At 40.7% G+C, this 16,516-nt stretch overlaps 1 protein-coding gene across 1 annotated transcript in view; it reads left to right on the top strand.

Annotated features, from left to right (window-relative positions):
* The window catches only part of pik3cb (phosphatidylinositol-4,5-bisphosphate 3-kinase, catalytic subunit beta), a 47,598-nt gene that overhangs the window by 16,872 nt on the left and 14,210 nt on the right, over positions 1 to 16,516 (top strand). Inside the window, exons 3-7 of the mRNA XM_063493616.1 lie at positions 6,352 to 6,547; positions 8,192 to 8,420; positions 10,302 to 10,531; positions 13,016 to 13,195; positions 14,430 to 14,597. Of these exons, the coding sequence (XP_063349686.1) occupies positions 6,389 to 6,547; positions 8,192 to 8,420; positions 10,302 to 10,531; positions 13,016 to 13,195; positions 14,430 to 14,597 (966 nt within the window). The 5' untranslated portion in view covers positions 6,352 to 6,388. The remainder of the gene's footprint in view (positions 1 to 6,351; positions 6,548 to 8,191; positions 8,421 to 10,301; positions 10,532 to 13,015; positions 13,196 to 14,429; positions 14,598 to 16,516) is intronic.

Consider the following 16,516-nt stretch of genomic DNA (forward strand, 5'->3'; position numbering starts at 1 on the left):
GTTGGGATAAAAATGTGTCCTCTTTTAAAAGGTACCAGTTGATTAAGGGGATGAAATTGGAAGGGTTTTGGCTAGATCATCTCTACAACCCATACTTCCACTCAAAATCGGGTTACTCATAAAGTCTCACTGGTTAGCGCAAGCAAAACTGTGATGACTTTCACAGGTCTCATTAATAACAATGCACCAACCAAAGCAAGGATTAAAAACACTTATAAAGACCTGAGTGTTCATGAACTCAGAGTAAGACCAACTTTCTGCTCAGATGACCTTCTCCTAAGGAATGGTCATCCTGCAAAATCTAATGTAAAAGTCTTAATGGAAAGATGTAAGGGTACCACAAAAGTCTCAGAAAAAGTATTCAAGCATGTTTCTATGAGCGCACAACACTTCCCAGACATCGTGTGGTGGACACATGATACAAGAATGCACTCTAAAAGAAATTCATCACTGCACACTAAAACCTTATAACTGTGAAACATGGTGGAGGGAGCATCATGCTTTGTGCCTGCTTTGCTACCTCAAGACCTGGAGCCTACCATGCAGTCACTTAAACAGTGATTTCAATATTGTTTGTAAATCTTGGGAATCCCTTCAAAGCCCTTGAGGCTTGAGCATTTCTTTTAAGCTTGGTTAAGTCATACATCAGAAGGCAAATCTCCAATCCGTTCTTTCTGCTATATTCTGAACATAGAGCTAAATTCCCTGGGGTCTTACTCATTCCCTTTGGGAGAGGAATATGGGAAGAATTATGCATTGATCTAAAAGCAATCTGTGGTGCACAGGAAAAGGATGTTTCCATTGCTCTGTCTGTCATGCTTCATTTCTCCTCCACTCAGCTAATGACCCGGTCTTCCTGATACACAAATAGAATGCAAGGAGAGCATATTAGACCTTTTGCTGTCATTCAAACTTGATACCATCTGAACGCAGTCTTGCAGAGTCACAATTTATCTGGAAGAGTGGCACGTCATGATGTCACAGATAGATGTAGTTTGATGTGGTTGTGCACAGTTGTCACAAGAGATTTCTCAGACGTGGATATTAAAGAAGATGGTGCTTTGCATGTTGTTTCTTTTCTTGTCTGTGATGCAACCGTGTCATAATGGCTTGGATATGATTAGTGTCAAGGTGGATGAAGGGTGATGCAGCATCTGTCACATTGATTCCAGGTTTACTAGTAATTGTCTTTATTGTAATTCATCAGAAAGTTTAGCATAAAGTGGCTCAGTGAAGATGTAATAACCTGTTATACAAGATGATAGTGTGATCGCGATGTCACGCTCATTTTCTGGCTTCTCTACTGTTTGTCTCTAATATTTATTCATATAGCCTTGAATAAGGCATTGCAAGTGATACCATGTTCAACAGCAATGTTTTGGCCTCATTGGTTGCCAAGATATCACTCTTGAACATACTGTGGAAGGATTTGCTTAATTTACTTTCTATGGACCGCATGACAAGAGTGGACACTCTTGTCATGTGTTTGACAGATTTTTCTATGCACAAGCAAGCATTATTGTGCATATTGTATAGTACATTGCATATACTATGTATTGTATATTGCAGAGGCGGGCAACTCCAGGCCTCGAGGGCCGGTGTCCTGCAGGTTTTAGATATCACCCTGGGTCAACACACCTGAATCACATGATTAGTTCATTACCAAGCCTCTAGAGAACTTCAAGACATGTTGAGGAGTTAATCTAGCCATTTGAATCAGCTGTGTTGGATCAAGGACACATCTGAAACCTACAGGACACCGGCCCTCGAGGCCTGGAGTTGGCCACCGCTGGTATATTGGGTAGTCTACTACACAGCAAATGCCTCTTTAAAAACTGACTGTGTAGTGATTTAAAAACAACAACAAAACAACCTGTCCAGTCTGTGATTCAGCGTCAACAAGTTTTTATGAATGACTAGTTGGGACTTTTTCCCCTGGGTTTTTTTTTTTTTTTTTTTTTTTTTGTCTTGTCACTCACTTCCTGTCTGGTGTCATTATTTCCTCTTTAAGAAGTGGGTGTATACCATTGTGTCACAGGAGCCAGTGACACATGGCGCACTCTTGGCTGACCGGATGTGGTTTGTTCATGTCAACCCTGAAGATACCCACACATGTACGCTCACTTCATTCATGTTTTCTCCCAGATACAGTATGCATGTCGTCTTGTGACTGAGAATATTGTTTTGTTGGTGAGTTGGTTTCATTTCTGGTCCCTGCTTGTTTCCTATGTTGTGAAGATGATTTGGTTTTATATCATCAGATGAGTCATGTGGACAATGAACAAGAAGGTGTTCGTTACAAAAGAAAGGAAGTTGATTTTGTTAGAAATTAAATGCTTTAAAGATGAAGTGTTTATAAGTAAGTCTCATACTTGGCATGATACCTAAAAATATTACACCGCTGCATTGCTCGGCAGTCACTTCTGTGGAAATATGTCTGAAAAGTTGTGTGCACACAAACATGTCTAATCACCGACACAGTCACAGTGTGTCACAGTTGAAGTGACCGTTATGCCTGAATGTGTGTTTACTGTCTACAACCACCACCTATGTCCACTCCTAATGACCGTAAGCAGCAGTACTACTTCTACTACTACTACTTCTTCATGGGTGAATCACAGCCAGGGCTACACACCTCAGCTGACCACTTATCCACACAGCCGCCAGATAAACTCATACTATGGAGCTTAACAGCTTTTCAGTCAACCTACACACAGACTAGACTGTGTAGCTGATTCAAAGCAAGCGTTAAAGTTATGAAAAACAGTTGATTCATGCCTGCCTCTGTGGTAGCATACCAGTCTGTAATACCTGAGGTAGTCATTTCCTGTTGTTTTTTGGCTTTTTAAGTAAACATAAAGGCAATCCTTTTTAATAAATGGGTTATCTCCCACCACTGATTCAAATTTCAGGGTTTTTTTTTTTTTTGGGTTTTTTTTTTTTTTTTTTTGCTATCTGTGATATGAATGTTTTGTCTATGGTTTGTGTGGAGGGAATAATCTTTGTTATATTCTACAGCTTCTCAAGCTGAGAGTTTCATTCTGTGCCATTGTGGTTTGCGGCTGAAACTGAAACAAGAAATGTGGTGCAGGTGCTAATATGCAAAGTAGTACCGGTATACCAAGAAGCACACTGCTGGCATCAGTGCTGAAGCTCTGTTTGCTTACTATAAATTATAACTAAAAGACTCTCATTTAAATGGCACCAAATCACTTTTTCAATGTATCAATGTGCCCTTTAGTTTATAAAATATATGAAATCTATAGAAAATTGCCAAGCCTAAAGTGATGTTTAATAGTTTTTGACCATGTTGGGGTTTTTTGTTTTAGTTTTTTAAAGAAGCTTGTTTTTAATCTTGTGCACAGTCACGCCCACATCCAGACAAATGTACGCACATGGACACACACGTACACAGTGCATGCCCAGAAGTGGAAAAGCTGACTCAGGCAGCGTCTGTCTTGCATATATTTGTCTGTATAGTCATTTATGGGAGCACAGTGGTTTGGAGTGAAGAGGTGAAGAGGTCCTAGATCCTCTTTGTGAATTTTTATTCTTAGCACAGTGTGAAGGAAAATGTGTCACAGGACCCTTAATCACCAGGCGTGACCTTTTACGCATACACCATTTATTTAAGCCCTGCTCCCCCCCCACCCCTTTTTTTTTTTTCTTTCTTTTTTTTAATTACTTGTACACAGAGATGCACAGACACACTCACTCCATTGTAGAGAGCCTCACAGGCTTCTTACTGTTAAACAGAGAGAGCTTTAGAAAGGGAGTGCTGAGTAATACCAGTGTTACTGTTAAATGCATCTGGGCATGAAAGCCATCACAACATTCAGACTAGTTCAGAGGAAGCAAAGGTTCACTTTGTTTCTTCTGTGGTGTGAACTCAGTGATTGCTTGTTTTGGTTGTGGTGTCTGCTAAATATCAAAAGTTGTTAGTCAGGGTTCTCCTTTACCTTTTTGTTAATTAAATAAAAAAAATCGTAACAAAGGAATTACTTCTCTTGTTTTACTGGTCTCCTTTGATTTACCCACAAACCCCGTTCCCAGTGCATTGGCAGCTGTCTGATAAAAAGACTAAAGGATTCTGGGATGTGAATAGACTGTAGCCGTGTTCTTCCCAGGCAATTTCTTTTGTTTTCTTTTTTGTTTTGTTACATTTGTGAGAGGTTAATTCTGAAATAAAGAAATGTTAGACAAGAAATATCCATTTGTGCTTTGTTTTTTGAAAGTGTTGCCTAATAATCGTCCTCATATTGCACAGAAAACAAAGGACATCCAAGTAGGATCATATTTCTGCACCTCCAAGCATCAGGAGTCATCAGAGTTTGCCTGTGGAGTTTGGGAATGGAGGCTAACATCGTGATGCTTTGTTTACTTGGCCTAAAGTTGGCTAACTGGATGTGCCCCTTCAGGCTTCTCTGTTTGTTGCCACATGAAACTCTCTTTCTTTAACTGAGCTTGCAAAGCCGCTTGTTCTCCTCTGATCCTCCCGCTGAAACCTGACCTGGCAGCAGACCTCTGGCTGACTGCCACCACATCCTCAATAACCCTGCTCACCTGTGTGTGTGTGTGTGTGTGTGTGTGTGTGTGTGTGGTATGTGAGAGCGAAAGCGGCTGAGTGTGTCTGCATCACAGCAGGATGAGACTGTATTCAAGCTGTCTGCTGTGAAAGTGTCATTTTTGAAGCATATAATTAGAGAGAGGGGTGTTACATGCGTAGATGAGCTTGCACATGCACTCGTTCATCCATCCCTGATAACTTGGTGCTGTGCTGTCAGTGTTTCAGACAGACATGGTGTCAAGTTACTCGTGTTTGTAACTGCGCACCTTTGTGGCGTAACAAGTTTGCCATTGTCTGACCTGTGACTGTTAGTCTCAGTGGCTACTTGTGGTTTTCTGTTTGTCGTGTGAGAACCCAGAGCAACACGAGCACACGCTGTCTGCAGTATCTGTGGGGTTTTTTTGTCAAGGCAACAGTCTATAGTTCCAGAGCATACAGAAACACGCACGAGGCTGATGCCATTTGCATGGTTGATGATGTTAAATGGCTGGGATCGTGGCTCCAAATGCATCGCAGATATTGCACCACACTCAGACACGTGGTGAAATGGTTGCTCATATACGGCTTGCATGAGCACTTAACATAGAGGAGTAAGGCCATTAGAGGCAATCAGAGCTGTTGTTTTTAATGGGCTGATCGAGCTGGAATGGAGATGGCCCTGTGGCCTGGAGGAAGAGTTAATGTCCCGGGCCACTCGAGGACAACGTAATGAGAATGCAGGTGGAAGTGGTGCGATGGTGCAGCTGTGGTTGAGGCAAAGGCCCAAATGGAAACCAGATTGTGGATTTTTTTTTTTTTTTTTTTTTTTTTTTTTTTTTTTTCTGTTTTGTTTTTAACACCGGAAGATGGAAACTCACTTATGCCATTTGTGTGGAACTTTACAAGGTAAACGGGGAGGGTGCATGAGTTTGTCCACCTGTCTTTGAATTGACTATATACATTACTTGACTTGGAGACTTTTTGCATCTGCCAGTAATGAACTGTTACAAAAATGGCCTCACCATGCTCACTTTCACTTTGGCACCAGCCTCTGAGTCTACTGACATATTCAGTAAATGTCTGTATACATGATTCATATTTGTGTGCATTCCTATGCATGCAGAACCCCGTTGCGAGTGTTTTCATTGTATGTGTGGTTTGTTCCGGAGGCACCAGATTGTCAGATGAGGGGAAGGCAGGCTGAACTTTTGTTCTGTTTGCTTAGTGGGCATTCTTCTGAGCTCTGGCCCTCTTCCAAATTAAAGCAGCGGCCTCCCACTGGACTCGGCGCAGCGCTTCCGTCACAGGGACACAGTGACACTGAATCATCTGCGCCTGTCAACTTCTCGCTAATGAATGTATGAGCGTAAAAACAGCACAATAGTGGGGCGTGTTTGTGTGTGTATAACTGGAACTCTGATTAAAAAGTTGGTGTTGTTGTTTGGTGAGGCTGGATTGTGTTTGGAGTCTAAGAAGCTGTTTTGTTTTGTTTTGTGTTTTGTTTTTTGTACAAATGCCAGTTTAAACTTGTGACAACTGTTTGCTGGGTTGTTGAAATGCAGTACAAGTTTAATGCGTGTACATCTTTTGTTCTTGAAAAGCCTTAAACATCTCCTTTTGACCATATTCAAATCTCTCTTACATCAGTTTGAAAATGCTGTCAGCTTGTCTCTTAAGTTAGTCGAGCTTATTCTGGGTTAGGTGAGGAATGACTCATTATTTGGCATCTGTTAGTTGTTTTTGTTTGCTTTTTACAGTAGAATAGCAACAGTGAACTTAAGTGTATAATTTGTTTGTCACTCCAGGTCCTTATGGTTGAGGTGGTGTTAACTGCCTCTTGCCATGCCTCCCGCCATGACAGACCTCCTGGACATATGGGCGGCACACTCACCTCTGGCCGGACACGCTCCGGACCAGATCACTGTGGACTTTCTGCTTCCCACTGGTATTTATATCCAGATGGACGTTCCACGCGAGGCTACAATTCAGCACATCAAACTGGTGAGTGACATTGGGTTGGTGACAGCACAGGTTTCCTAAGCAACGGGTTTATTTAAAGGTTTTTGGGTTTTTTTGTTTTTTTTACCAGTGTTAATATTACACACCAAATACTTAATCAGTTCATATAAAAATCAACTGGGAACTTACTTTGAGGACTTCCTTTGCTTATTGTGTGTTGTTCCTGCATGCCTGTAGGCGTGCTGTCACATTAAGGGAAAACAGAGGCTGCAGCCCAACATTCAGACAGCTGGTCAGTCAGTCAGACATTATCCAATGCCTGTTTTGACAGAGGTGATTGTTGTGGCTGGCAGTGTTTTTCTGTTTGCAAATGGCTCGTGATGTCAGCTTATAGGTGATGAGGCCATATGTGAGTGGAGGTCAGAAGTCACAGACGTGATGAGGTTCAAAACTCTAAGAAAATAACTTTGAGGCATGTGTTGTCAGCGTAGGTGTTTGTGTGCGTGTGGCCCTCATTCACAGCACAATCAGATTCCTTCTGTAATGACTGACTGTATGAGAACACAGATGCTCAGCCCTAAGCTGTACCAGCTTCTGCAAAGGTAGTATTTATTGCTCTCAGTACAGGGCTGTTTATTGGATTGCGCAGAATTTTTATTTTTATAATTCTGGTGTAAAACAAACATGTGCTGCACTGAAACATTAAAGTCATCATTTCCCCAAAAAGGGCACAATTTAAAGCCTGAGGAGGTGGGTTGTTGCTGTGTGTGTGTGTGTGTGTCTGCTATTCATTGACCATAAGTCCTGATTTCTCTCTGAAATTCATGGGTATTTGAAATAAAAAAAATTTTCACTGAGGTTTGCGTCCTTGCACACTGGTATAAACCCATACATGGACATGTTTGCATTTAAAAAGCACATAAACCTGTGAATCAAATACAGGCTGTATGTGTGAAAGACCAGAGGCTGTTAGTTTAGCCAAAGGGTAGAAAATTCTTTAACTTTTTGCAGGCTTTCAGACTGTCTGTACAAAACTCTTCATTAGTGATCATACGGCCAACAGCGGGCTTGTGAATGACTGTTTTCTTTCATTCATAAGCCTCCATTCATGTTTTAGACTACAGCCGAGCTCCCCAAAATGTTTTACAGCGATTCTGGGAAATGACAGTTATCATTTGAAACTCTTTATTTTCCATTTGTCACATGTTGAGATCACTTGCTCGCAAAAGCAGTTCAGAGAAAGTAACTGTGGGAAATGTTTTGAGTGTTTGTGAAGACCAAACTGTTTGTGGAGAGGAGAGAGGAGGCTTGTTCTGTTTTGCCAGAGTGCATCTCTTTTTCCTCACAAAAAGACTCGCTCTTTGACACCCATCCTGTGATCATGCTGTGGGGGGCAAAGGGGCATGAAGTGTACCACCAGGGGCTGGCAGGCAGGGGAGTCGTACTCTGATTGCCTCACCCAGAAACTGTGTTGTAAAGATATGAGTCACGTCTATCCCTCATTCTTGAAAATGCTCTCAGCCTTGTTTTATGAAACTGTCACATAAAATGTGATGTTGTTTATTACAGTTGCTCATTTTATGTAAGATTTATTTAATATGGGCTAATGGCTACAATAAAACTCACCGTGTGGTTTTGTGGGGTAAAAATACCTTAGTGGAACATATTTGTTCTTCTCCCTTCTAGCTCTTATGGAAGCAGGCTCAGAGCTTTCCACTGTTTCCTGCACTCGGCGAAATGGAGAGCCACATGTTCGAGTGTGTCAACCAGGCAGCCGTACACGAAGAGCTGGAGGACGAAACACGTCGGTTGTGTGACGTTCGCCCCTTCCTGCCCGTTCTCAAGCTGGTGACGCGCAACTGTGGTCGAGCAGAGCGCCTGTTGGACTCCAAGATCGGCGTGCTCATCGGCAAGGGTAATGCAACATTGCTTTTAAGACTCTACCTCGGTTTGAAGCAGTACATTATCACACAAGATCTCTCACATGCGTTCCTCCCCTCCGGATAGATTCCTTTATTCTCCGTGTTTGACATTTCCAATAAAGAAAAGCACTTAAGAGCTGGTAAATGGGACTGTAAATCTTTCCTACCTCACAACAAGCCGTTAGCACCTCCTCCAGTATGCTAAGCAGCTCTCCCACTCAGCACGCTCTCCCATGCATTCAGACCCAAGGCTCCTGTGCAGATGGCTTCTATCACTAACTGATAGAGAAGCGTGATGTTTGACTGGACGTGTTCCTGACATGCCTTCCATCACATGTCACTTTGCATTTTCTCTGAAGATTAGGCCTTTTAAAAGAACACAGGGGCTCTGTCACTACTGTATAACAGCCCAGTCCTCTGAGGTGATTAACTATTTGGAGGAAAAGCGGTGTTAAGTCTTTCACCTTGCTTCATGATCAACACTCAGTTTGTTTATCATACATGAAAGAAGGCACAGTAACGTTGAGTTTCGGGAGTGATTCCTGAAAGCAGGCGTAAACGCGTTACAGCGGGCTGCAGGTAAAGTATAGTGGAAAGTCTTTTCAGAGATTTTAAAGGCAAAATGATGCCGTGACTAGTGAAGAGAATAACAGAGAGGTTAATCAGTAATGAAAGGGAAGTGGTGTAGCCCCATTGGATTATTAAACAGACAGACACATTCAGCCTTCTTCCAACCAAGAGATTAAGGATTGGAAGTCCTTTGTTCTTCAGAGAAGAAGAGAAGAGGCTCTGAGTGTAATTGATCAAGACTCAGGTGATATTGATATTCTTCCCCCCTGACTCCACTTTGGTCTGACCTGATCTTTTAAAGTCTTTTGAAAGAGTAAAGCGGTGTTTCAAAGGGAACCCCACAGGCTTGTCTAGAAGGTCATCACACGCACACGCACACACACACACACTCATGCACACGTCAACCATGTTTTACCCTCCAGCAAAGCAGCCACACAAACTTGGTCTACACAGCCAATGTGCTTCAGAGCCTTCTTGAATGCTGAGGGTCATATGAATGTTAAATGCCTTTAAATGTCAACATGTTTTCATTACTCAAGAGTGAATGAGAAGTACCCTTTAAAAAAATAATAATAATAATCCAATGATAAAAGCAGAGGGTGGACTGTGATCAGCCCAACAGCAACTTATACCTCTGTGTGTGAATATTAAGGGGCTCTGCTGTAATCCAACATGGAGACAGTCATCATTTTATGCACATTCATTACTGCTGGTGTCTGGCACTGAACATCCCACAGGTGGTTGTGCATTTTCTATTAATTTTAAAGCCTCTGTGTTCAAGTGTGTTACTTTAGGAATATTCACCATCTTCCTACTCATTTCTCTTATTTCAGAAGTTTCGTACTGACTTTGGTTAAAAATGCTAATTAATTTTGTTCCATACTAAGAATCCACATTGCCATCTTTAATAAAAACTCAACTTGACCATTATCAGTCTTTAAATTGAACCTGTTATGCTTTGTATGATGTAAAAGAGAGGGAATATCTTTACTGTGTTCCTCTCAGGCCGATGGCCCCCCACAATATGCTGTTCAAACCTTCTGTTTGTGAGTCAGAAGAAAGAAATAAACTGGCTTATAGGGAACAGCTGGAACAGCTTGTTTCAGTAGATGAACTGAAGGGCTGCAAAGTTGATGAATTGGTTTAAGTCAGTTATTTTATTACGCTGATTTCTTGTAACATTAAGAATCATCAATTTAGATTTGTAGACAAATTAGTGATATCCAAGTGCCCCTCTTTCTTAAAGTGGTTTCACAGCTTTCTTTTGCAATGTTGTAACGGTGTCCTTTACTTGTGTTCTCTAGGTCTCCATGAACTTGATGCCTTAAATGACCAGGAGGTGAAGGATTTTCGGAGTAAGATGTTTCGGATCAGTGAAGAGAGGATGCAACAAATACAAATGATGGCATTCTCGGAGTGGGTGCAGGCCTGCTACTCCCCACAGCTGGAGCCTGCGGCAGTGACTGCGATCACAGCCGGAGTCAACGATGCACCGGTGGACCTGAAAGTCATTATCCACTTTGACCAGTCCCAGGTGAGGGTCTGTAATGCAGAACGCTACAGTGCAGGGTAGTTTAATCAGTGGCAGTTTATGTAGGATAAATAAAAAGGATACACTGAACTATAGATGCAGGAGGTAGAGCAGGTCTGCTAATCAGAAGGTTGGTGGTTCGAACCCTGGCTGCTCCAGTCTGGATGCCAAAGTATCTTTAGGCAAGATACTGAACCTCAAGTTAGTCCTTTGGAGTGTGAATGTTACATAGAAAATTTGGGTATAAAAAGCATTTATAAATTCCTGTAAAGTAGAACAGAAAACTAGTCTTTACTAGTTCAGTCTGTTTTTTTTATTATCAAAGAAGGCTACTTTTTCCATTTCATTCAGATGCATAAACATGGGTTGGAATAAATGAGTCCTGCACAGCTTTATAGCCATTCTGTTTCAAAATGGGCCTAAACAGGCTAATAGATGTTTTTACCTTCACTTCAAAATGATTCTGTAAAAAAGTGTTTTCTTTATAGTCCTGTAATTTCATAAATGCAAGGTTTGTGATGAAAAACTCAATCATGTAGTTCACAGGTTGCAGCTTTCTTTAGAACGCCTCATTCAGTCTGGTCTTTCTGCCACAATCACTGAACCTCTTACGGCTGTCCTCTTTTCAAAACAGCAGCTTTAATCATTTTTACAGCATCAATAAAACCTGTTATACTTCCTCTCAACAGGCTCTGCACTAGCGGTGTAGGAATAAGTCAAAAAGAGAACTTATTTTGGATGATCTTAGACCTTTCCTGAGGGCTTTGACAACTCTGACATTAATTCTTAATTTCTATTTTCAAAACAAGTTCATATAATGTATCCTCGTGTTGCTTAATGTTGTCTGAAATTGTGCTTACATTGCACGATGCTGAAAAGGATCCTCAGTGAATTGTGGCTAATTTATGTGTATCTATTCTATCATTTTTCTACTGCAATCGGCAAGAGTAGACAAAAAAAGACACGTAAAGCAATATACATGTAAAGTTTTGTCTGTTCAACATCTCTGCATGCATAATGAATTGAGAATAACCGTGTGACTTACTGCTCCACTACAGAAGACAAAACCACCTTGTTTTAGAAGCAAAAGTAACCATGTGACTCCACCAGCGCAGGCACATGTACTGTAGCTCAGCCTCTCCTTTTTTTTTCTTTTTTTTTCCTGCTCTCACAGTTGGCAGCTTCACAACAGTCACGTGATTGAGCCCAACTAGCAAGACATGTGACGACACTAAGTGGGTCAAAACCATCAGTGAAATTATGCCATTCTCTCAGATGCGTGTACACACACATTAGCATGGCAGCTCAAGGGACCAAAATGCTGATTAAAATGAGCTCCCTTCTTTTCTCTGAACTCACTTGACTATGTCCCTCCATCTGTCTCGGCCTTTCTCTTTGCCTCTGTAATAGAAATAATATTATTTAATAATAAAACAGATGGTCACATCCCTCCAGACTCCTGTATATCAGCTTTGATCAACATCACAGGCACACACATGCACGTAATACAAAGACTGACCATCTGTGCCACTGCACTCAGGTGAACATTGGCAGGAAGTCTTATTTTGAGAGATCAGACACAATAAACTACATTATAGACAGGAAGTGCGGTGGTGTCGTTTATTGTTTGGTTTGTTTGGTGTGGACTGTCTAAATCATTGACCGACTTCCTCCTCCTTGTTCACATAGATTATTACGTCAGTATCCAAATCAAGTCTCATTTTAGCGTTTAAAATATGGCTTTTATAGTTACCAGCATATAATTGGAAAAACTTTTAATATCTCTGCTGTGTGTAGATCCTCAATAATGCAGCTAAGGTCGCTTTTTTTAATTACTAATGAAGGACGTTTTTATTAAATCGCCAGGAAATTAAAAGCAATTCCATCTCTGGTATCGGGTCAGTGCTGTGCTATAAATGGCATGACGCAGTGAGCCTCGCGGTCACACAGCAAACCTGGTAGATTCCCTGTGATAAGGCGATGGAGGCTAACATGTATTTGAACACATATCAGTGGAAATCCTGAATGAATTCAGCCATCAGTGTACCAAGTGATTACGTGTATATGAGCTCAGTCACTCTGTGTGTCAGTTACTTGTGCACATGAAAATTGAGACTTTTATTATGGTCTTATAGATCTTATATTATTGTTTCTCAGTGTTTTACTGTGCTCTTCCTGTTTAAGATGCACAAGCAAATGCAGCTTCTAGGTTTATATATACAAATATGAAATGTTTGTATTTAAATCATAGAGGGTACCAAATGTGGAGTCTAGTGATTAAATAGCAGTAAAACATTTAACTATAAAAGCCATTTGCAGCTCATTGTTGTGTCTTACCCTTCTGGCATTTTGTCATCTAGATATGGCCAAATATACACACAAACTATGATTTAAAAAAAAAACAAAACAGCTATTTTATTCTCAGATGGTCCCAAATACATTTTGACCAGTAATAAACACTCGACTGTCTATTTTCCCTTCTTGCAGGACTCTGCCAGTCTGAAGGTGTCATTGTCTTGCACCCCGAATGAGCTGATGGAGCAGGCTTTGAAAAAGTGGCTGACCACCCACGGATCTGAGGACGCGGTATGGAGGGGTCAGTATATACTGAGGGTCAGCCAATGTTTGGAATTCCTTGGTGGAGACCATCCACTGATTCAATACAAGGTCAGTGGCTGCATATCAAAGCTGTGTTTAACTTCAACAACTTACATGTCTCACTTTCAGGTTCATACACAGATATAGCAGATGCAGTCTTCTTAAAATGTTGTTGCTGCTGTATAGTAATACCAATAGGGAGACCACCGCAACTGAAGGTCAAAAAGGGTCTCGCAGTGTTATTACTGTGACAGCAACACACCAAAGCCTGTTTTCTGATCGCAAAGAAAGATGCTTACAAGTTCAACTAGTATAAGGTTATACTCGAACCATCAGCATCAAACTGGTTTCTAAGAAATATTTTCAGTAGAGGTTTATGTGTGGGTTCTATTTCTTAAAAAAAATCTAAATAAAGTGTGTGTTTATGTACAACTCATTTCAACTGTTTCGGAGACAATTTGGAGCACGATTACAGCTATTTGCTGAAATGCATGCTCGCTAGTTACTCTTTATTCCCCTTAAGAATTATACGTTGCGTTTTGTGGGTTTTTTGCACATTCATTTTTCAGAGTAATCAATTGCAAGCTTACGTTTTCTTGTTAGTTGTTTCATATTCAGAATGAACTAAGCATGATAAAGTTTAAGTGATATTGAGCAGTATGATGGATGACTCAAAACTGCCAAAGTGTGTATATATTTGCTTATTAGCTTGCAGGTAGCTGTTATAAGCTGAGAAAAAATATATACATTTGTATCTACATGTTATGCTTTGTGAAAGCTTTTGTCTCATAAGTTCTTGTTTTTCTGTTAAGTATAATGAAGTGGCTGCTTGGTCTGTGATCATTTTTTTTATTTTATTTTTTTCAATGTTTTTAATTTACGTCTGAAATTCCATTGGGAAACACTGCCAGGTAGAAATCATGAAATATTTAGTTTTATAGATTTCTTAGGTCTGTTTTTATAAGTCCAGCAGTGTAAACGCGTGTGTGTGTAAAGATGTAGTCAAATTTTTATGCATCTGAATCTTGTTTGGATCCATGTGGGCAGGCTGCATGATGTGCTTTTTAAACATTAAAAATATAATCAAGATAATGATGAAATATCTGAAATTGTTTGTGCGCAGTCTTCCGTGTTACACTGAAGTCTGCTGACAAGTTGTACAGAGATTAAATTTCACTTCTCATTTATTCTCTGTCTCTAGCTCATTAGCTTAAGTGACTTTAGCACTTTTTCTGCTCCAGAGACTGCTTTAACATGACATGGCTACAACCTCCTAAAATCTCCTGTCCTGTCTTGTGTGCAGTACATTCGCTCATGCCTGCAGGCCAAGGAGGCTCCCCACCTCACCCTGGTCCACACCAGCACCGTAAAGACCATGTTTGACAAGGAAATCTCAGCCATTGGAGCTGTGGTTAGCCGCAAGTCCTCCAACCCACCTTTACCACTACCTCCCAAGAGAAGGGCTCCCACGGTTAGTCCAAATATTATGCATGACTCTGTGAACAATATAATTTTTATTTTTATGAGTGTGTCTGCTAATCGGCTGATGTTGTTTTCGAAGACACTGTGCTTTGCTAACAGCTGTACATCATCTGATTTGATGGTGATTTGTTTGACGTGATCAGGCCTAAACAGAGGGGGTTGAAAATGTAAGAAAACGTTCTTATGTGCACTAGATTACAGTGACTTGATATCCACCAGCATTTGCTGCTCTCGCACCAATATAAGAAAAGTTGCACACTTTAGTTGATTCACCTGCACAGGTGTGGAGGTTAAGTAAGTAAACAAGTACTTTTGGCAGGTGTCTCTTTTATGAGGCAGTGTGTCAGCCCGTACTGCACTACCAGCATTTGCCACGTTGTCAGAAAATCATTGCCAGCGTCTTGGCACTGCTTGCAGGTGCACAGTGACATCACAGCTCAATGTGTGCATCCACATTTTAAATGTCAGGTTGAATTTCATTGGCCTTCATTAGCTAGTCTCCTAGGGGTTTTAATTGCCTGATACTGTTGAAGCCCCGGTGATGTGTGGTTTCAAAAGTTGATAAATATTTCAACCATGAGTCATCTGATAAAGGATTGCCACGTTAAATTTATTATGTAACGCTGCAGGAACGGCTACGGCTTCATAACCTTTCCTTATACTTTGTACCTGCTTGATTTAAGATCTCTGTTCCTCTGCAGTACTAACAGCCAGTCATTTCACCGCCCTTCCATTTCTCACTTTGACTGCATATAGCATACACTCCCTGCACTGAAACTATCACAATCATTTTGTGTCATGATTTGTGTCCTATCATGAAGTGACATTTATTCCAAGAACACAATTCCCTGTGATATCTTGTACCTGTAATTTAGTTTCACTTGAATTAGTTTTAATTGCCTCAGCTCTAAAGTTGGTATATTTTTTCCTTTTTGTAACGCCTCTTGCTCAGCATTGGAAATGTCTGTTAATCAAAACAAACTTTGCACTTTTTTTTTCTCTCAACATCACAACAAGAGAATTCCTACCTCAGTTATCACCCTCTCACTAAACAGCTGTAACACCTTGCTTGTTATCTGTGAAGCCTTGATTGTGATGAAATGTATGTCACTTGGACCTGGGCTGATATGGAAAGTGTAATCAAGGTTTTCTATTTACTGATGGCGCAGTTTTTACCTGGCAGGGTTTTAACTACAGTTAAGAAGCATTATGATTTTTCAGTAGTTGTGGTTCTCAATGATGAGGTGTACTAACAGTATTGTGAAGATTAGGGTTTTTTGGGGAGGAAAGGGGTGGGGGGGTTACCTGCCATCAAAAATGCACTAAATGCTGCTCTGTTTAAGGGCTAATAGTAGAGCACAGAGTATGAAACTGGATCTGAAGCATAGCGTATGATGCGACCACGCATCTCCAAACTTTGTCATATAAGTGGCTAAATCTCACTGTTCATCACAGGTAATGGAAACTCATGGATGTAACTCTTTCCACCGTATTAAATGCAGACAGATATAGATCCAAAAAGTTCTTTGTCCACTGAGTTAAGATATAAATCATTTTGAGTGAGTGCATGGCACGTGTAAATAAATGAGTTCATGGTCTATGATGATTACATCTCCTATCACTTCCTCTTGTTGTTGTTCTAATTAGTCTAAAAAAAAAAAAAAGCTTACATTTTAAAGTGTCTTTCTTTTGTTTTGTGGACTTTTGCATATTTTCTGTGCTTTTTCTTTATTATATCGGTCTTGTCAGTGTTCTTTAAAGTACCATAGAAAAGAATGGTGCAATAGAGGAAGCAGACAGAAACGGACACTGGGCAGACTTTAATAAGGCTGCTGTAGAATTGCGGCTATTTGAGACAGGAAGTGAGATTTTATTTTCTTGCAAGGAAGTGGTTATTGGATGCTCTGC

The sequence above is a fragment of the Pelmatolapia mariae genome, linkage group LG14 (genome assembly GCF_036321145.2).
Source record: "Pelmatolapia mariae isolate MD_Pm_ZW linkage group LG14, Pm_UMD_F_2, whole genome shotgun sequence".
In the NCBI taxonomy this organism is placed as follows: domain Eukaryota; kingdom Metazoa; phylum Chordata; class Actinopteri; order Cichliformes; family Cichlidae; genus Pelmatolapia; species Pelmatolapia mariae.